We start from the raw sequence: 22,316 nt of genomic DNA, 5'->3' as shown, positions 1-22,316 counted from the left end.
AATGAATATAAAAGAGTTCAATTCATCTATTAAAAGAAAAAGATTTTCAATTTGGCTCACAAGGCAAGACAAAACAATATGCTGGATACAAGACAGAAATCCAAAACAAAATGATTTAGAAAGACTAAAAATGAAGAAATCCTCAATGTTGTAGGGGCAAAATTAAACAATAAGAAAGTGGAGCTTGGGATCCTATGAGTCAGGGATCCTTAATGCCGGATGCTATGATTTTCTAGGAGACCTCACAGGACTTAGTATATAACTGTACTCATGGCTATGATGTATTACATTGTAAGAATATAAAGCAAATTAACAAAGGAAAGAGGCACATGGGGTAAAGTTCAAAGGAAACCAGACACAGCTTCCAAGAGTCCTCTCCAGTAGAGTCACGCAGGAGGCACTTAATTCCTCCAGCAGTGGATTTTGACAACACAAGTGAAATATCACCTATCAGGGAAGCTTATTAGAGTCTCAATGGTGAGGGTTTTATTTGAAGACTGACTTGTTTTTGGTAGAATCATATATTTTCCTTTGGGTATTGATAAGGCTTGGCTGTGTGCCACCCAAATCTCATCTTGAATTGTAGCCCTCATAATCCCCAAATGTGGTGGGAGGGACCTGGTGGGAGGTAATTGAATCATGGGGCCAGATTTTCCTGGGTCATTCTCATGATAGTGAATAAGTCTCATGAGATCTGATGGTTTTATATAGGGCAGTTTCCCTGCACATATTCTCTTGCTTGCCACCATGTAAGGCCGCCTTTGGTCCTCCTTTGCCTTCTGCCATGATTGTGAGGCCTCCCCAACCATGTGGAACTGTGAGTACATCAAACCTCTTTTTTTTTTTTTTATGAAGTACTCAATCTTGGGTATGTCTTTATTAGTAGTGTGAGAACAGACTAATACAGGTACATACCCAATAATGGTATTTCTGGGTCAAATCTTAGCTCTGTTTTAAGTTCTTTGAAACTGCTTTTCATAGTGGATGAATTAATTTACATTTTCACAACTGTGTATAAGCATTACCTTTTCTCCATAGCCTCCCCAGGTATGGAGAAATAACTCTTATTCATTGGCTTTCATAACAGCCATTCTGACTTGTATGAGATGGTATCTCATTGTGGTTTTTATTTGCATTTCTCTGATGATTAGTTATAATGAGCATTTTTTTCATGTTTGCTGACTGCTTGTATGTCTTCTTTTCAGAGGTGTTTATTCATGTCCTTTGCCCATTTTTTGATGAGGTTTTTTTTTTTTTTTTTTTTTTTTGCTTGTTGATTTAAGTTTTTAATAGATTCTGGATATTAGACCTTTGTCAAATGCATAGTTTGTGAATATTTTCTCCTGTTCTGTAGGTTGTCTGTTTACTCTATTGATAATTTCTTTTACTGGGCAGGTGCTCTTTAGTTTAATTTGGTGCCACTTGTCAATTTTTATTTTTGTTGCAATTGTCTTTGCAAACAACCAAAAATTCTTTATCAAGCCTATGTTGAAAAGGATATTTCCTAGGTTTTCTTGTAGTAATTTTATAGATTGTGACTGTACATTTAAATCTCCAATCCATCTTGAGTTAATTTTTGTATATGGTGAAAGGTAGAGGTGCAGTTTCATTCTTCTGCATATGGCTAGTGAGTTATTTGAGCACCATTTATTGACTAGGGAATCATTTCCCCATTGCTTGCTTCTGTCAGCTTTGTCAAAGATTAGATGGTTGTGGGTATGCAGCTTTATTTCTGGGTTCTCTATTCTGTTCTATTGGTCTATGTGTCTGTTTTTGTACCAATACCTTGTTGTTTTGTTTACTGTCACCTTGTAGCATAGTTTGAAGCCAGGTAACATGCTACCTTTAGCTTTGTTGTTTTTGCTTAGAAATGCTTTGGCTAGTGGGGTCTTTTTTAGTTCCATATGAATTTTAGAATAGTTTTTTCTAATTCTGCGAGAAAAGATGTAAGTAGTTTGATAGGAATTGCATTGAATCTGTAAATTGCTTTGGCATTATGGTCATTTTAACAATATTGATTCTTCCAGTCCACTAGCATGGAATGTTTTTCCATCTCTGATTTATTTCAGCAGTGTTTTGTAGTTCTTCCAGTAGAGATCTTTTACCTTCTTGGTTTGGCTGTATTCCTAGGCATTTCATTTTGAATGTATGTGGCTACCATAAATGGGATTGAGTTACTGATTTGAATCTCAACTTGACCATTTAAGGTGTATAGAAATGATACTGACTTTCGTATATTTATTTTGTATTCCAAAACTTTACTGAAGTCGTTTATCAGTTCTAGGGTCCCTTTGGCAGAGTCTTTAGGGGATTTTAGGTATAGAATTATATCATCAGCAAAGAGAGATCATTTGCTTTCTTCTATTCCTATTTGTATGCCTTTTATATCTTTCTCTTGCTTGATTGCTCTGACTAGAACTTCCAGCACTATGATAAATAGGAGCTGTAAGGATGAGTATTCTTCTCTTGTTCTAGTTCTCAAGGGGAATGGTTTCAACTTTTGCCCATGCAGTATGATGTTGGCTGTGTGTTTGTCATAGATGGCTCTTATTTTGAAGTATATTTCTTTGATGCCTAGTCTGCTTGGGGATTTTATCATGAAGGGATGTTGAATTTTATCAAAAGCTGTTTCTGTATCTATTGAGATGATTGTATGATTTTTGCTTTTAATTCTGTTCATGTGATGAATCAAATTTATTGATTTGCATATGTTAAACCAGCCTTGAATCCCAGGAATAAAGTCTATTAACTTTTTGATGTACTTCTAGATTCTGTTCACCAGTATTTTGTTATGGATTTTTTGCATCTATGTTCATCAGGCATATTGACCTGAAGTTTTCTTTATTCATTGTGTCTCTGCCAGATATTGGTGTCAGGGTGATACTGGCTTAGTATTTATCAGAAGGAGTTAGGAAGGAAACCTGCCTCTTTGATATTTTGGAATAGTTTTAGTAGGGCTGGTACCAGTTCTTTCTTTTTATATCTGAAAAAATTTGACTGTGTATCCATCTTGTCCAGGACTTTTGTTTTGTTTTGTTTTGTTTTTTTAGTATTGATTGAATTTCACAACTTGTTACTGATCTGTTCAGAGTTTTACTTTCATTCTGGTTCAGTCTTGGCAGATTATATATTTCCAGGAATTTATCCATTTCCTCTAGATTTTCTAATTTGTGTACATGTAATTGTTCACAACAGTCTCTGGGAATCTTTTTTATTTCTCTAGAATCTGTTGTAATTTCATCTTTATCAATTCTTGTTGTGTTTATCTGGATCTTTTTATTTGTTAATCTAGCTAGTGAGTGTATCAGTCTGGTTTATTCTTTCAGCAAACAAACTTTTGGTGTTATTGATCTTTTGTGTGGATTTTTTTGTTACTCAATTTCATTCAGTTCTTCTCTAATTTTAGTTATTTCTTTTTTTCTGCTAGCCTTGGGGTTGGTTGTATTTTCCCAGTTCTTCTAGGTGCAAAGTTAGATTCTTAATTTGAGAACTTTCTAACTTCTTGAAGAATGCATTTAGCATGATAATTTTTTTCTTTAATACTGCTTTAGCTTCATCCCAGGTATTTTGGTAATTTGTGTCCCTATTTTTATTGATTTGAAAAACTTTTTAAATTTCTGCCTCAATTTTATTATTCATACATTAGTTATTCAGGAGCAAATGGTTTAATTTTCATGCATTTGTGTAGTTTTGAGAGATCTTTTTGTTACTGATTTTTATTTTTATTGCACTGTGGTTCAAGACTATACTTGGTATGATTTTTTTATTTTTTTAATTTATTGAGACTTATTATGACTGAACATCTGGTCAATCTTAGAATATGTTCTGTGTACAGATGAGAAGAACATATATTCTGTGATTGTCTGGTGGAGTATTCTGTAGATGTTTATTAGGTTCAGTTGTTTGAGTGTTGAGTTTAAGTCCACAATTTATTTGTTAGTTTTCTGCCCCAATGATCTGTCATTGTTAGTGGGCATGTTCAAGTTTCCCACTATTGTTGTGTGGCTGTCCATGTCTTTTTCTAGGTCTAGAAGTAACTTTTTAATTAACCTGGGTGTTCCAGTGTTGGCTATATATATATATTTAGAATAGCCTTCTTGTTGAATTGTACCCTTTATCATTATGTAATGCCCTTTTTTTTTCCTTCTTAATTGGTGTTGGTTTATACTCTATTTATCTGCTATTAGAATAGTGACTCCTGCTTTTTTTGGTTTTCCATTTGAGATGGGTCCCTTGAAGACAGCAAATGGTTGAGTCTTGTCTTTTTATCCAACTGTCCTCTCTATGTCTTTTACATGAAGCATTTAGACCATTTACATTCAGGGTTAATTAAAATTGAGAGTCTTTTAGGGAAACATATTTACTGGAACTGTTCATATTAGAAATAGAACACCTACAAATATCTACAGGAGATATAGAGCAAGTCGCCAAAGAAACACTCTACAAAAAGCACCAGGCCCAAATGGGGGAAATTTATCAAATCTCCAAAGACCAGCAGATAGTCACAATGCTACCTCAACTATTCTAGAATATTGAAAATGCCTGATGAAAAATACTTCTTTCACAATAGCAATAAAGAAGGCAATATATTTAGGAATAAATTTAATAAGAAATGCTAAAAACCCATATGAAGAACAATTTTATGTTTTTAAAAAGTCTTCTGGAAGACATAACAATAGACTTAGAAAAAATTTCTTAAATGGGATGACTCAACGTGATGAAGATGTTTTTTCTCTCTAGGTTAATTTATAATTTTAACATATGCCAATAAAAATACTGACAAGTTTATAATAAAGCTTATATGCATACATAGACATGTAAGAATAACTACAAAAATGTTGAAAAAAGAAAAGCTATGAGGCATAGTATACTACCCAAATATTTAATATATGCACTCTATAATTAAAAGAATATAGTACTGCCACACAGATAGCTGTCAGACCAGTAGAATAGAATAGACGCCAAAGTACATATAGAAATTTATAAAATATATAGTATCTCAAATCAATGAGGCAAATATGAATTTTTTTCATAAATGGAGCTGGTACAACTGAATAGCTATTTGGATAAAGATAAAATTAGATTTATAGTTCACATTCTACACACACGTCTAAGTAAAGATGAACAAATTATTTTATAATTTGTTCATTTAAAAAGTTATCTATGACTCAAAAGTCTAGATGCAAGAAGAGAATAAATTGATAAATTTGATTATACACTAAACATTGTAAACAAAGTAAAAATACAGTTATAAACAGGGAGAATCTATTTGTATCATAAAATAAAAGTAAGGGCTCATATTTCTAATACTAGAGAGAAGAGAAACCAAAACTAGGTAGAAAAATGGTCAAAACACATTCTTCACAGAACTAGAAAAAAACTACGTTAAAATTCATATGGAACCAAAAAGAGCCCTTATAGCCAAGACAATCATAAGCAAAAAGAACAAAGCTGGAAGCATCATGCTGCTTAACTTTAAACTATACTATAAGGCTATGGTAACCAAAACAGTATGATACTGGTACAAAAACAGACACATAGACCAATGACACAGAATAGAGGTTTCAGAAATAAGACTGCACAATCATCTGATCTTTGACAAACCTGACAAAAGCAGATAGGAGAGAAAGGATTCCCTATTTAGTAAATGGTTCTGGGAAAACTGGCTAGCCATATGCAGAAAATTGAAACTGGACCCCTTCCTTACACTTTATACAAAAATTAACTCAAGATGGATTAAAGACTTAAATGTAAAACCCAAAACTATAAAAACCCTAGAAGAAAATCTGGGCAATATCATTCAGGACATAGGTGTGGGCAAAGATTTCATGACAAAACATCAAAAGCAGTTACAACAAAAGCAAAAATTGACAAATGGGATTTAATTAAACTAAAGAGCTTCTGCACACCAAAAGAAACTATCATCAAAACAGACAACCTACAGAACAGGAGACATTTTTGCAATCTGGGCAAACGACATGAGCAGACACTTCTTAAAAGAAGACATTTATGCAGCCAATAAACACATTAAAAAAAAAAAAAAAAAAAGCTCAGCATCACTATCATTAGAGAAATGCAAATCAAAACCACAGTGAGATACCACCCACACCAGTCAGAATGGCAATTATTAAAACGTCAAGAAACAACAGATGATGGTGAGGCTGTGGAGAAATAGGAACACTATTACACTGCTGGTGAAATTAGTTCAACCATTGTGTAAAACAGTGTGGTGATTCCTCAAAGACCTAGAACCAGAAATAGCATTTGACTCAGAAATCTCATTGCTGGCCATATACCCCAAGGAATATTTATGCTATTGTAAAGATATATTGACATGCATGTTCATTACAGCACTATTCACAATAGAAAAGACATGGAGTCAACCCAAATCCCTATCAGTGATTGGCTGGATAACAAAAATATGATATATATATGCTGTGGAATACTACACAGCCATAAAAAAAGAAAGAACAAGATCATGTCCTTTGCAGTGACATGATGGAGCTGGAAGCCATTATCCTCAGCAAACTAACACAGAAACAGAAAACACTACATATTCTCACTTATAAGTGAAAGCTGAACAATGAGAACACATGGACATGGAGGGGAACAACACACACTGGGACCTGTCAGGGTGTGGCAGGAGGGAGAACAACAGGATAAATAACTAATGTATGTGGAGTTTAATACCTAGGTGATGGGTTGATAGGTGCAGCAAACCACCATGGCATACGTTTACCTATATAATAAACCTGCACATCCTGCACATGTATCCTGGAACTTAAATTTTAAAAAAGAAAAATGGTCAAAACGTGATAAAAAAAAAAATTCACTAAATATAGCATCTCAACATATGAAAAGACAGTCTACTTATAAGATAAATGTGAATTAAAATAAAACTGAGTATAATTTCTCAACTATCAGATTAGCAAAATCAAAAAGTATACCAGTACTTTCTGGTGATTAGCCTATGGGTAAACAGACACTCTCACATTATGCTTGTGGGAATGCAAAAAATAAAAATTTTGCAAAAAAAAAAACTATACATGCATTTACCTTTTGACCCAACAATACCACCTTTAAAATGTACCCTAAAAATATATTTTCAGTCAGGCCCGGTGGCTCATGCCTGTAATCCCAGAACTTTAGGAGGCTGAGGTGGATGGATCATGAGGTCAGGAGTTCAAAAACACCTTGGCCAAGAAGGTGAAACCCCATCTCTACTAAAAATACAAAAAAAAAAAAAAAAATAGCCAGGCATGGTGATGGGTGCCTGTAATCCTAGCTACTTGGGAGGCTGAGGCAGAGAATAGCTTAAACCTGGGAGGCAGAGGTCGCAGTGAGCTGCGATTGTGCCACTACGCTCCAGCCTGAGCAACAGAGTGAGACTCTATCTCAAAAAAAAAAAAAAAAATATATATATATATATATATATATATATATATATATATATTTGTTTTCAACAATATTACATATGCACTAGGTTACTTATTGCAGCATTGTTTATGACTGCAAAAAAAATTGGAGAAAAATTATTGAATAATCTATGGTACATCTACACGAAGGAGTACTATGTGGCTGAATAAATGGATGAGGAAGTTGGCTATAATTAATATGGAGTGATTTCCAAAATATATTGTTAGATTGAAAAGGCAAAGTACAGAAGAAAATCTATAGTATACTACTGCTCATGTCAAAAGTAGGAAGGAAAGGGAGATAAACCAGAAACTAAAGAAATTAGTTACCTAGAGTAGGTAGTGTGAATGGCGTAGAAAGGGTGAGGATGGTGGGTAAAAACTGAAAAAAAATGGGGAAGTGACTATTTTCTGAGTATACCTCTTAATATAGTTATAACAAAAATCAACAAAATGGAGACCAAAACCCTAAAACAAAATACAAACAAAAATAAACCTGCATGTATTGCAAGTGAAATAAATAATCACAATAAAGGGAAGGGGGAAAATAACTAAGGCAAGTAACTTTAGAGCACAGTATTTTGGCCACATACCCTAAGGATGCAAACCACCATAACTGCAGCAAATGCTGAACTCAGGTTAGTAAGTTGTTTTTTTTTTTTCAGTGGTATTAGTGTATTAGCAATGCTGAAACTACTTTCTGTGTATTTTATTTAGAGTTGAGCAAAATAAGTAAATATATTGTGAATGATGAGATGAGGTTACTCATCCTCAGAAAGGAAGTTACAAATATGGAAGAGGAAGGCTAGAATGAACCCTATGTTGTTCCATTGGAATGGAGTTGTGAACTCATGGATTTTTAATTGATCTGTGAAAGATAAAGAAATGTGTAGGGTTTCATGATTGCATGTGGGGTGTATGTGTGTTTCCTAGACCTGTCTGCTAAAATAGCCTAGAAGCAATGACATACCAATACCAATGAGCACATCTAATATCCACATGTTGGTTTCTATATATCATTCCCAATCAAAAGGAACTCACTGTGTTCTCTTTGCAGAACTCTCTTCTTCAAAGAGTGGTGCCGGATAGTACAATATGAGCCTAGAAAATATTATTGAGCTAAAAAATAAGAACATGTCCAAAGAACAATGGAGACATGTAGAAAAACAAAAAGCCAACTCAAAGGGTCTCCCTGGGACAACTTGATAGGTACCAAATCCCTTGAATAAATGAGAATATATGAGTTCATACTGTGAAATAATGAATTAACAAATTAAATAAGAGTGAGAAGAGAAAGTTTTTCTTTTGGTAGAATGCAAACAAATACATGTAGAAAGAAAAGAAAAAATAATACAGAAGCCATCAGCAATCAGCAAGAATCTCTGATGTGTACCAAAATGCGTATGCAAAAATATGATGAGAAATGGGATATTTACATAGCCTCAAATTTTCTATCCATAAGCCATTTATTGATTTCAAAGGGGAAAATAGTGAGCTTACAGAGATAAGCTTGGCAAACACTGCCTTAGCCAATGTGTTAATATTACCAGTAATGAGACAAATCAACAAGTGCTCTGTGAGATGCTGCAGAGAACACACATCACTTATGTAGTATTACTGCCAAAAATTTAAATCTGAATCTAATCATAAGGAAATATGAAACACACACATGCACATATGCACACAACTGTGCACACATTTTGAAAGATACCTTTAAAAAATGTGAAGGTCATACAAGGCAAAGAAAGATTGAGGTATTGTCCCAGATTGAAGAAAATCAAAAAGATGTGAAAAGAGGCAATACATGATCCTAGGTAGGAAAGTAGATAAGAACAAAAAAATGTTTTTTCCTTCGACTATGAAATCTATTACTGAAACAAATGGTAGAATTTGTATGAGGTCTATATTTAGGTAACAGTATTAATATCCATGTTAGTTTTCTGATTTGGACCATTATACTGTGGTTATATAAGAAAATGTCCTTGTGTTTAGTAAATAAACCCTGAAATATGTAGGGGTAAATATGCCACATGTCTGCAACTTTCTCCCAAATGATTCAAAGTATAATAATATGTATATAGAGAGAATTATGAATATGATAAATTGTTGAAATTTAGGGAATTTTGGTGACAGATATATGAAAATCTTTGTACTATTCCAGTAACTCTCTTGTGAATCATACATTATTTCAAAATAAAAATATTTTGAAATCATATTTTGAACATTGGTGGGGCTTTCCATTTACAAGACTTACATTGTCTCTAGCACTGGCATGATCACATATCAGAGGCACTATTTAGTCAGTTCAAAGGAAACATAGCTTGATACAACTTTTTTCCATTTTTATTATAAAGAAAGAAGTAGCAGAAACATTCTGGAAGGTTACATAAAAGCCTATCAAAATAAAATAAATGAACAAATAACTAAATATAGATATATGGGGTGTGTGCTATTCTTTGTAATTAGACTTTCTACTACCATAAGGCATGATTCTGGGATTTGTGCAATTACATTGATCACCTCTGGTTTTCCTGGGACAAATTGCAGTCATTTAGAAGTCTTGGTAGAAAGCACAAGGAAAAGGTAAGGAGCACAGTCAAGTCGACATGGACCAACAGCAAGCAAATCCTAACTGCCTTTCATAGACTTTGAACATATAATATATCTTGACATAGTTATTAAGCAGACTGAAATCATTGTCTTGGCTTAAAAAAAAAAACTCTGTGTGGAAATACAGGTTAGAACCAAGTTTAAGAGATATGAAGAAAAGGTTTTTACTATGGCAAAGTATGAAGGACATTTTGGAATAAGAGACTTGCCAATGCAGAGGATTTAAAGGAGGATTAAGCAAGTGATTTTGTGGGCATGCTAAACAGTTTTGTCCTTGCTCAAAAACACTTTAAGACATAAGATATACAGTTTGGGAAATAAACAGGTATTGCCTCTTTGCCGTATGTTTACTAGCAATATATAAGTTCACCATGAAGCAGAAACAAATTACAAGTGTGTTTCCTTTCAGTCACAAGGAATAATTCTTCAAAAATCAGGTGTAAAGATGAATTTTTTTTTAATTTCATAACAATTTCTTCTTGAATCCATAAATTGCTCCTGATATCAAGGATGATACCTTCCTTCATTCATTCATGTTTCTCAAATCAAAACATACTATTGGGCACAAAGCATGTGTGCTTGTGTGGGGTTTTTTTTGTTTGTTTAATTGAATTGAATTAAATTCTGCTTAACTAAAATATGGTCATATTTGTCTGCTTATTTATAACATTTAGGAAACCATTCAGGCAGCATTTGAATCTGCCCGCATCTATGCAGCAACCTTTGAAAGGTTCCAGATATTCTTCAAGGAAAATGAAAGTCTTGATTTACAAGCTCTTAAACTTCAGGAACCTGGTAACTTGTCCAATTATACTTACTAATTCTTTTTATAGGAATACTAAGATTTGTTGTCTTTTAGGTTTCTATTTGGTGGTGTTTGGGGACAGAAATGGTAGCCCAAAATAGTTGGCCTGACAAAAGACAAGAGTTAATTAATTTCTAGATTATTTTCTACTATAGAATTACTTTCTTCCTTTATCCTTATTTAGTATTAGCATTTTATTTCAGGATATTATGGAAAGCCATCCCTTTCTAATCGCTTATCATTTAGTTTGAAGTTGTATCAGTGCTAAGAGTATATGGCCTACATATGGGAAGGAATTTAAAAGAATGGATACCTCTACCAATTCCATTAAATAAAGTTTACATAAGTTTTTCTATCTCAGGAACATATTCTTTTTTCTTCTGGGTCTACATTAAGATCTGGTGGGTATGAATCAACAACTCATGAAATTAGACCTAGGGGAAAACGATTTTATTTCATTAATATTATCTTTAACAAAAAAAAAAGTGATAATCTACAATATCCAAGTGAAATTTCAGGCAAGCAAGTTCTCAGAAAATTATAAAAATAAGTATATTTGTTTGCTATTTTAAAACATGAAGCATGTCTTTCATATTCTTTTTTATTTCATGGGCTTGCTTTATTTTCTTATGTATAAATATAATTACTTGACACTTTTCTCTATGAAGCAGCACTAATTTTCTCTTTATATTGTTATGTTTTTCTTTCAATTCCTTATTCTTTATTATGCTGAAGTATGTTACAGTAAATTGCACATTCCATTCTTGTTAAATAATTAAATATGCATCTCTAAAACATGTATCTACAGAATGAAAACAGAATCACCTCCCCTAATAGCAATTCCTTAATATACACACTTATTCCATGCTCAAAATTCCCTAAGTAAAGCAGCTTCCAGCTGATTTGGCCAGGGATCAAGTCCAAGATCAGGCATTGTATTTGGTTGTTATGTCCCTTGAATTTTAAAAATCTGAAACTGAGTCTTTTTTTTTTCTTTTGATTATACTTTAAGTTCTGAGGTACACGTATAAATCATGCAGGTTTGTTACATAGGTATACATGTGCCATGGTGGTTTGCTGCATCCAACACCCCATCATCTACATTAGATATTTCTTCCAATGTTATCCCTCTGCAATCCCCCCACCCCCTGCTATCCCTCCCCTAGGCCTCCACCCCCAACAGGCCCACGTGTGTGATGTTCCCCCCCACACTTTGTCCATATGTTCTCATTGTTCAACATGCACTTACGAGTGAGAACATGCGGTGTTCGGTTTTTCTGACCTGTGTCAATTTGCTGAGAATGATGGTTTCCAGCTTCAGCCATGTCCCTGCAAAGGACAGGAACTCATTTTTTTTATGGCTGCATAGTATTCTATGGTGTATATGTGCCACATTTTCCTTATCCAGTCTATCTTTGATGGGCATTTGGGTTGGTTCCAAGACTTTGCTATTGTAAACAGTGCCACAATAAATATTCCTGTGCATGGGTCTTTACAATTGAATGTTTTGTAGTCCTCTGGGTATATATCCAGTAATGGGATTGCTGAGTCAAATGGTATTTCTAGTTCTAGATCCTTGAGGAATCACCACACTGCCTTCCACAATGATTGAACTAATTTACACTCCCATAAACACTGTAAAAGTATTCCTACTTCCACATCCTCTCCAGCATCTGTTGTCTCCTGATTTTTTAAATTATCACCATTCTAACTGGCATGAGATGGTATCTCAATGTGGTTTTGATTTGCATTTCTCTAATGACAAGTAGTGATAAGCATTCTTTCATATGTTTGTTAGCTGCATAAATGTCTTCTTTTGAAAAGTGTCTGTTCATATCCTTTGCCACCTTTTTGATAGGGTTGTTTTTTTCTTATAAATTTGTTTAAGTTCTTCATAGATTCTCGTTATTAGCCCTTTGTCAGATGGGTAGCTTGCAAAATTTTTTTCCCCATTCTTTTGGTTGCTGGTTCACTCTAATGATTGTTTCTTCTGCTGTGCAGAAGCTCTTAAGTTTAATTAGATTCCATTTGTCTATTTTGGCTTTTGTTTCCACTGCTTTTGGTGTTTTAGTCATGAAGTACTTGCCTATGCCTACGTCCTGAATGGTGTTGCCTAGGTTTTGTTCTAGGGTTTTTATGGTGTTGGGTCTTATGTTTAAATCTTTACTCCATATGGAATTAATTTTTGTATAAGGTGTAAGGAAGGGATCCAATTTCAGCTTTCTGCATATGGCCAGCCAGTTTTCCCAACACCATTTATTAAGTAGGGAATCCTTTCCCCATTGCTTGTTTTTGTCAGGTTTGTCAAAGATCAGATGGTTGTAGATGTGTGGCATTGCTTCGAAGTCCTCTGTTCTGTTCCATTGGTCTATATCTCTGTTTTGGTACCAGTACCATGCTGTTTTGATTACTGAGGTCTTGTAGTATAGTTTGAAATCAGGTAGCATGATGCCCCCAGCTTTGGTTCTTTGTTGTTGTTGTTGTTGTTGTTGTTGTTGTTGTTGTTGTTTTTGCTTAGGATTGTCTTGGCTATGTGGGCTCTCTTTTGGTTCCATATGAAGTTTAAGGTGTTTTTTTCCCAATTCTGTGAAGAAAGTCAATGGTAGCTTGATGGGGATAGGATTGAATTTATAAATTACTTTTAACAGCATGGCCATTTTCATTATATTGATTCTTCCTAACCATGAGCATGGAATGTTTTGCCATCTGTTTGTGTCCTCCCTTATTTCCTTGAGCAGTGGTTTCTAGCTCTCCTTGAAGATTTCCTTCACATTCCTTGTTAGTTGTTTTCCTAGGTATTTTACTCTTTGTAGCATTTGTGAATGGGAGTTCACTTACAATTTGGCTCTCCGTCTGTTATTGGTGTATAGGAATGCCTGCGATTTCTGCACATTGATTTTGTATCCTGAGACTTTGCTGAAGTTGCTTATCAACCTAAGAAGATTTTGGGCTGAGATGATGGGGTCTTCTAAATATGCAATGTTGTCATCTGCAAATGGAGACAATTTGACGTCATCTTTTCCTAATTGAATAATCTTTATTTCTTTTTCTTGCCTGATTGTCCTGGCCAGAAATTCCAATACTGTGTTGAACAGGAGTGGTGAGAGAGAGCATCCTTGTCTTGTGCCAGTTTTCAAAGGGAATGCTTCTAGTTTTTGCTCATTCAGTGTGATATTGGCTGTGGGTTTGTTGTAAATAGCCCTTATTATTTTGAGATACATTCCATCGATATCTAGTTTATTGAGAGTTTTTAGCATAAATTGCTGTTGAATTTTGTCTAAGTCCTTCTCTGCATCTATTGAGATGATTATGTGGTTTTTGTCTTTGGTTCTGTTCATGTGATGGATTACATTTATAGATTTGCGTATGTTGAACCAGTCTTGCATCCCAGGGATGAGGCTGACTTGATCGTGCTGTTGCATTCGGTTTGCCAGTATTTTATTGAGGATTTTTGCATCAATGTTCATCATGGATATTGGCCTGAAATTTTCTTTTATAGTTGTATCTCTTCCAGGTTTTGGTGTCAGTATGATGTTGCTCTCATTAAATGAGTTAGGGAGGATTCCCTCTTTTTTTATTGTTTGCAATAGTTTCAGAAGGAATGGTACCAGCTCCTCTCTGTACCTCTGGTAGAATTTGGCTGTGAATCTGTCTGTTCCTGAACTTTTTTTGGTTGGTAGGCTATTAATTCCTGCCTCAACTTCAGACCTTGTTACTGGTCTATTCAGAGATTCAACTTCCTCCTGGTTTAGTCTTGGGAGGGCTTAAATGTCTAGGAATTTATCCATTTCTTCCATATTTACTAGTTTATGTGCATGATCTCTGATGCTCTGAAGGTAGTTTGTATTTCTGTGGAATTGGTGGTGATATCCCCTTTGTCATTTTTATTGCATCTATTTGATTCTTCTCTCTATTCTTTCTTATTGGTCTGGCTAGCAGTCTATCTATTTTGTTGAACTTCTCAAAAAAAAACAACTCCTGGATTTATTGATTTTTTAAAGGGTCTTTTTGTGTCTCTATCTCCTTCAGTTCTGCTCTGATCTTAGTTATTTCTTGTCTTCTGCTAGCTTTTGAGTTTTTTTGATCTTGCTCCTCTAGTTCTTTTAATTATGATATTAGGGTATCAATTTTAGATCTTTCCTGACTTCTCATGTGGGCACTTAGTGGTATATATTTCCCTCCTAACATTGCTTTAAATGTGTGCTAGAGATTCTGGTACATTGTGTCTTCATTCTCATTGGTTTTGAAGAACATCTTTATTTCTGTCTTCATTTCATTATTTATCCAGTAGTCATTCAAGATCAGGTTGTTCAGTTTCCATGTAGTTATGCAGTTTTGAGTAAGTTTCTTAATCCTGAGTCCTAATTTGATTGTACTGTGGTCTGAGAGACTGTTTGTTATGATTTCCATTTTTTGCATTTGTGAGGAGTGATTTGTGGTCCAATTATGTGGTCAGTTTTAGAGAAAGTGAGATGTGGTGCTGAGAAGAATGTGTATTCTGTAGATTTCAGGTGGAGAGTTCTGTATATGTCTATTAGGTTCGCTTGGTCCACATCAGAGTCCAAGTCCCACATATCCTTGTTACTCTTCTGTCTCATTGAGCTGTCTAATATTGACAGTGGAATGTCAAAGTCTCCCACTATGATTGTGTGGGAGTCTAAGTCTCTTTGTAGGTCATCTTGCTTTATGTATCTGGGTGCCCCTGTATTAGGTGCATGTATATTTAAGATAGTTAGCTCTTCTTGTTGCATTGATTCCTTTACCATCATGCAGTGCCCTTTTGTCTCTTTTGATCTTTGTTGTTTTATCAGAGACTAGGATTGCAACCCCTGCTTTTTTTTTTTTCTCTCTCTCTCTCTCTCCATTTGCTCGGTAATTCCTCTATTTCTTTATTTTGAGCCTATGCGTCTTTGCACGTGAGTTGGGTCTCCTGAATACAGCACACTGAGGGGTCTTAACTCTTTATCCAATTTGCCAGTCTGTGTCTTTTAATTGGGGCATTTAGCCCATTTACATTTAAAGTTGATATTATTATGTGTGAATTTGATCCTGCCATTTGATAGTAGCTGGTTGTTTTGCCTATTAGTTGATGCCTGTTAGTTTCTTCATAATGTCGATGGTCTTTACAATTTGGTATGCTTTTGCAGTAAGTGGTACTGGTTGTTCCTTTCCACGTTTAGTACTTCCTTCAGGAACTCTTGTAAGGCAGGCCTGGTGGTGACAAAATCTCTCAACAGTTCCTTGTCTGTAAAGGATTTTATTTCTCTGTCACTTATAAAGCTTAGTTTAGCTGGATATGAAATTATAGGTTGAAAATTCTTTTCTTTAAGGATGTTGAATATTGGACCCTACTCTTCTGGCTTATAGGGTTTCTGCCAAGAGATCCGCTGTCAGTCTGATGGCCTTCCCTTTGCAGGTAACTCAATGTTTCTCTCTGGCTACCTTTAGCATTTTTCCCTTCATTTCAGTGCTGGTGAATCTGATGGTTATGTGCCTTGGGGTTGCTCTTCTTGAGGAATATCTTTGCAGTGTTCTCTGTATTTCCTGAATTTGAATGTTGGCCTGCCTTGCTAGGTTGGGGAAGTTCTCCTGATGGGGGAGGGACGGGGCGGTGGGGAGGTGGGAAGAGATAGCATGGGGAGAAATGACAGATACAGGTGAGGGGACGGAAGGCAGCAAACCACACTGCCATGTGTGTACCTATGCAACAATCTTGCATGTTGTTCACATGTACCCCAAAACCTAAAATGCAATTAAAAAAAAGAAGGCAGCTAGCCATAATGAGTACATTAAAGTTTAAATTAATGTTTTTACTACTTATTTTCAAACTTCAATATTTCCCTTCCTACATTTTAATTTTCTTTTTCATAATGTTCTTTCATAAGATAATGAATTTTGGACCCAGACCATCTGTTACTATGGTCAAATATCTTAACTTGCAATTTTCTCAAACGTATGAGGATGACGATACTAATACTTTCTTCCTCATCAGCTGGCTGTCTAACACATTAATTATAATAAAGCCTGGAAACATAAATATAAAAAAAAGAGTGTTTTTCAACTTGATTTTATTCTTCCTGTCACATTCAGGTACATTGATCAAACGTAGATTATGTCTTTTTACATAATCCCATATTTCTTGGAGGCTTTATTTCTTTTTACTCTTTTTTCTCTAATCTTGCCTTCTCACTTTATTTCGTTGAGTTGATACTCAATCTCTGATATCCTTTCTTCTGCTTGATCTATTTAGCTATTGAAACGTGTGTATGCTTCATGAAGTTCCCATGCTGTGTTTTTCAGCTCTATCAGGTCATTTATATTCTTCTCTGTGCTGTTTATTCTCGTTAGCATTTCACCTAACCTTTTTTAAGGTTCTTAGTTTCCTTGCACTGGGTTAGAACATACCCCTTTAGCTCAGAGAAGTTTGTTATTACCCACCTTGTGAAGCCTACTTCTGTCAATTCATCAAACTCATTTTCCATCCAGTATTGTTCCCTTGCTGGTGAGGAGTTGTGATCCTTTGGAGGGGAAGAGGCATTCTGGTTTTTGGTGCTACTTCAGCCTTTTTGCGCTTTTCTCTTCCCATCTTCGTGGATTTTTCTACCTTTGGTCTTTAAAGTTGGTGACTTTTGCATAGGGTCTCTGAGTGGACATTCTTTCTGTTGATGTTGAAGCTATTTCTTTCTGTTTTTTAGTTTTCCTTCTAACAGTCAGGCCCCTCTGCTGCAGGTCTGTTGGAGGTCCACTCCAGACCCTGCTTTCCTGGGAATCATCGATGGGGGCTACAGAACAGCAAAGTTATGTCCTCTGCAGAACAGCAAATATTCTTTTCCTCTGAGTAGCTTTTTCCCAGAAAGGTACCTGCCAGATGTCAGCCAGAGTTCTCCTGTATGAGGTGTCTCTTAGGATAAATGGAGGTCAGGGAGCCACTTGAGCAGGGACTCTGCCCCTTATCAGAGCTCAAGTGCTGTGCTGAGAGAGCTGTTGGTCCCATCAGAGCTGCTGGGCAGGGACATTTAAGTCTGCTGAAGTGGAACCCACAACTGCCCCTTTTCCCAGGTGCCCTGTCCCAGAAAGATGGGGCCTTATTTTTAAGTCCCTGATGGGCTGCTGACTTTTTCAGAGATGCCCTTGCCCAGCAATTAGGGAATCTCGTCACAGTCTGCCTGCAGTGGCTTTGCTGAGCTGCTGTGGGCTTCACCCAATTGCTGTGTAAACATCCAGGCAAGTTTAGAATCACCTACCCAAGCCTCAGTAATGGCAGACACCCCTCCCCACCACCAACCCCAAAAGCCCCAGGTCAAGCTAAGACTGATGTGCTAGCTGTGAGAATTTCAAGCCAGTGGATCTTAGCTTGCTGGTTTTCATGGGAGTGGGACCTGCTGAGCCAGATTGCTTGGCTCCCTGGTTTCCACCCCCCTTTTTTTCAGAGGAATGAGTGGTTCTGTCTCACTTGTGTTCCAGGTTCCACTAGGGCATGAGAATTTAAATAAATAAATAAATAAATAAATAAATAAATAAATAACTGCTACAGTAAAATGGCCACCCAGTTGTGTGCTGGAAACCCAGGACACTGGTGTTTTAGGCACCAGAGGGAATTTCCTGGTCTGCGGGTTATGAAGACTGTTGGAAAAGATCAGTATCTTAGCCAGAGTGCTGGAGTGTCTGGAAAAGTTCCTAGTGGCTTCCCTTGGCTAGGAGAGGGAGTTCTCTGGCCTCTTGTACTTCCTGGGTGAGGCAACACCCCACCCTACTTCAGTTTGCCCTCCTTGGGCTACTCCCACTGTCTAACCAGTCCCAATGAGATGAACCTTGTACCTTGGTTGGAAATGCAGAGATCACTCACTTTCTGGATCGCTATCCCTGTGAACTGCAGACCAGAGTTGTTCCTATTCAGCCATCTTGGCAGAAGTCTGAGTCTTCAAGATACTAAGTTGTTAGAGAGACCAAAATGGGGCCCCAATTTAGAAAACAAAATTTAGACAAGCCTACTTCCATTATTCTTTGGCAACACTATCACACAGAGACTTAGTGTGTGCTTAACAGAAGCACACTCACAGGGAGATAGGACATGACACTTTCCCTGCTGTGGCATGGCATCACAGCAGCAGAAGAGCATGGAGCCTGGCATTTGGCACAAAAAGGAGGTGTGATCAAAATAGCCTGTTCTAATCCCTGAGCTCTTCTACTCATGTCCTGAGCCCAAGGCTTCCTAGCCTCCTGCTACCACAGTCTTCACATTGGATAACTGTGATCTCTCAGCAAGCTCCCATCAGGGCAAAGTCCCCTGACTCCCAAGTTGCTCTTCAGCTAGTCCTACCTTGGCTTTCCAGTTCTGTCATTGAAGCCCAATCCTGAAACCAGATCTCCCAGTTCCAACACTTTGATGGCTGGGACTTTGGAGTACCTTGGCCTGGACTCCTAACCTCTGTGCTCCTCCTCTGTTTGGAACCCCCAATACATCTTAAATCACTAAGTTGCCAGAGACTTATAGAAGTGGGCTTTGCCTTTAGATATCATCCTTACATGGTATTTTATATCCTCAAATGACTACAACATTGCTTAGCACATATTGTAGATCCTTAATAAATATCTAACTGAACTTTTTGCCAGATTGCTGCCTGTCCCAACTCCGAGAATGAGCAGCAGATAGGTTCTGGCTTCCTGACAATAAGCCACATCCCACCACCAAATTCCTATAAGTGTCAGTGTTTACTAGTAATTTATGCACTTAACTGAGCACTTATAACATAATAGATACTGTTCTAAGTAATATTTAGACATCTCATCCAATCCTCACAATTCTGAGAAGAGTATTAGTATTGCCATTTTATAAAAAGAAAACAGAGGCCAGGCATAGTGGCTCATGCCTGTAATCCCAGCACTTTGGGAGGCCGAGGCAGGCAGATCACAAGGTCAGAAGATTGAGACCATCCTGGCCAACATGGTGAAACTCCACCTCTACTAAAAATATAAAACTTAGCGGGGTGTGGTGGCATGTGCCTGTAATCTTAGCTACTCAGGAGGCTGAGGCGTGAGAATAGCTTGAACCTGGAAGGTGGAGGTGACAGTGAGCCAAGATTGTGCCACTGCACTCCAGCCTGGCAACAGAGCAAGACTCTGTCTCAAAAAAAAGAAAGAAAGAAAAGAGAAAGAAAGAAAGAAAGAAAATAAAACAGATCTATAGAGATGAGGCAACTTCAAGATTAAACAGCTAATGAGCAGTTTAGAATCCAGTTTCTCGGACTTGAAAGCTTGTCTGCTTAATCGTTTTACGTACTGCCTCTCCTCAGTTTCAAAGAGAAATAGTATTTCTCAACTATTGGCTTTAATTTTTTATTCCTTTATGGCTATGTGGCCAAAGCCAGCTTATTTGACCTCAATTGATCTCAGTTTTCTCTATGTATAAAATAAGAGTTTGGGACCAAATCAGTGGTTCCCAAAGTTGTGTTCATTGGCACTGTTCTGAAGGATAATTATATGATGTCATGAAATAAAGATGGTGCTCAAATAAATTTGGAAAATACTAGGCAACACAGCATTATACAGGTATCCTTACCATAGGACCTCTCAGATCATTTAACATCTTAATTTAGTCAGCTTTCAAAAATACACAGATCAAAACTTTCTGACCTAAGGGAGATATTTGTTGTTTCTGTTTTATATTATGAGGAAGCTGAAGCTCAGAAAGACTAAGTGACTTTCCTAAGGCCACACATGGGTTAGAGACCTGAGTTCAGGTCTTCTAATACTTTCTCTGGTGTGTTCTTTATGCTATATCAAACTACCCCTTAGGATAATCAGGAGAGGAGGTGGCATGAATAAAGGCAAGAAACAGCACCCTTTTCTCTTTAGGGTGATGGAGGAAGATTATGGAAGAAAGAAAAAGGGTAGACAATAGGGAAATCAATTTGATTCAAATGGAGGAGGTAATTAGAAATAAAATGAGCTAAATTTTTAGAGGCCAGAGGGTACAGAATTTTGAAAGACAAACAGAGAAGTTTAAAATTTTATATGCGTTAGATAGAGAGCTATTTTTGACTGATAGTATCATTGGAGTATATTCAAGGATAATCAGGTTTCCATTGGTTCCAGCTGGATTGGATGAGGGAGAAAATGGAGGCAAGAAGATTATCAAAATGCAACAGCAGCATATGCAAATTGATGAAGGCTTTGACCATGATGTAGGGTGCAGGAATGGCAGAGAGATGTGTTGGGAAGAGGAACCTAGATAACTTTAGCTATGTGTGATCTCTTATGTTTCAAATTTTGTTGTTGTTAATATTCTCAAAATGCTTTACTTTGTGATATCATGTGGGAGAGAACATTCAGATTAAGCCCAACTTGAAACCAACCTAACTCTGACATCTAGTCAATTCCAGACTAGATTCTCTAATGCACTTACAGGTTATTTTCTTCTGTCATCTCTTCATAAGAGCCAGAAAACATATTTACATTATAAAATATTAGTTTCTTTATCACCAGAATAAAATGCTATAAAGCAATCCAAATTAGCATTTTAAAGTTATGTGAGATACTCTACTGATAATAACATTATAAATATATGTGTAAGTTTATTACTGTAATTATTTTAAAAATATTTTGTAATGATCTTTTAAAATCCAATATGGTATATTTTATGCTTTATGTGATTTTTTTATGTAGATGTTAACTTTTTTAGTGGACAACTGGAAAAATATCATAAACAGCACAAGGACGCAGTAGCTCTCAGACCGACCAGAAATGTAGGATTGCTGCTCATTGATACTAAGCTGCTAAGAGAGAAGTTAATTCCATCACCTTTGCGATGCTTAGAGGTAACTATAAACTAGAAAATTTTAAAATTATTTCTCTACAATTATTTTACGATTTTTATACTGCATAAAAACCTATTATTTATTTTCCAGTATTGTGTGTTTTTGTTAATCAAAATTAACCTAAGACTATAGGGCATCCTTAATTTCTAAGAAAAGGTCTATAGTCTTTTTGTCACAAGCATAATCAGCTTTTAGATGAGATAATGGAGGGGACTGCAGTCCTCACACTAGCCTCTTGCTCTTACTCATTTTTCCATTGTCAGAGCATTTCAAGACTTGTAGAGAGGATACTACAATAACCATTCAATATCCCAGAGGGAGTGATGGTTGATTCTAGACCACCAAGATCAAGTTTAGGAAATCATTTTCTGATCTGGAATTCCCTAAAGGTCTGGTTATGTTTTGGCAAGCTATAGAGCTACGGAAATTTCTGTAATAAGTTGCAGAACCAATACAATCATTTCCTTTGGAGCCAGAGTATATTTGTATCTTCCCAAATGCCCTCAAAGAGACAATGATATAAAACGGGTTGAAAAACTATAGCCCACAGAATCAACCCAGCCTGCCTCTTGTTTTGTATGCATGCAGTTTTATTGGAACACATCCATGGCAATGTTCTGCATATCATCTATGGCTGCTTTCTTCCTACAAGGACAAAGTTGCGTAGTT

General features: G+C 36.2%; 1 protein-coding gene across 11 annotated transcripts in view; it reads left to right on the top strand.

Annotated features, from left to right (window-relative positions):
* Nucleotides 1-22,316, top strand: part of DNAH6 (dynein axonemal heavy chain 6) — a 352,679-nt gene that overhangs the window by 93,056 nt on the left and 237,307 nt on the right. For all 11 annotated transcript variants that reach the window (XM_074397642.1, XM_039462280.2, XM_074397653.1 and 8 more), the window contains 2 exons: nucleotides 10,700-10,820; nucleotides 21,496-21,647. In XM_074397642.1, the coding sequence (XP_074253743.1) occupies nucleotides 10,700-10,820; nucleotides 21,496-21,647 (273 nt within the window). The remainder of the gene's footprint in view (nucleotides 1-10,699; nucleotides 10,821-21,495; nucleotides 21,648-22,316) is intronic.

The sequence above is a fragment of the Saimiri boliviensis genome, chromosome 1, assembly GCF_048565385.1.
Source record: "Saimiri boliviensis isolate mSaiBol1 chromosome 1, mSaiBol1.pri, whole genome shotgun sequence".
In the NCBI taxonomy this organism is placed as follows: Eukaryota; Metazoa; Chordata; class Mammalia; order Primates; family Cebidae; genus Saimiri; species Saimiri boliviensis.
The sequence above is the reverse complement of the archived record's forward strand: the minus strand, read 5'-3'. Positions and strand labels throughout refer to the sequence as shown.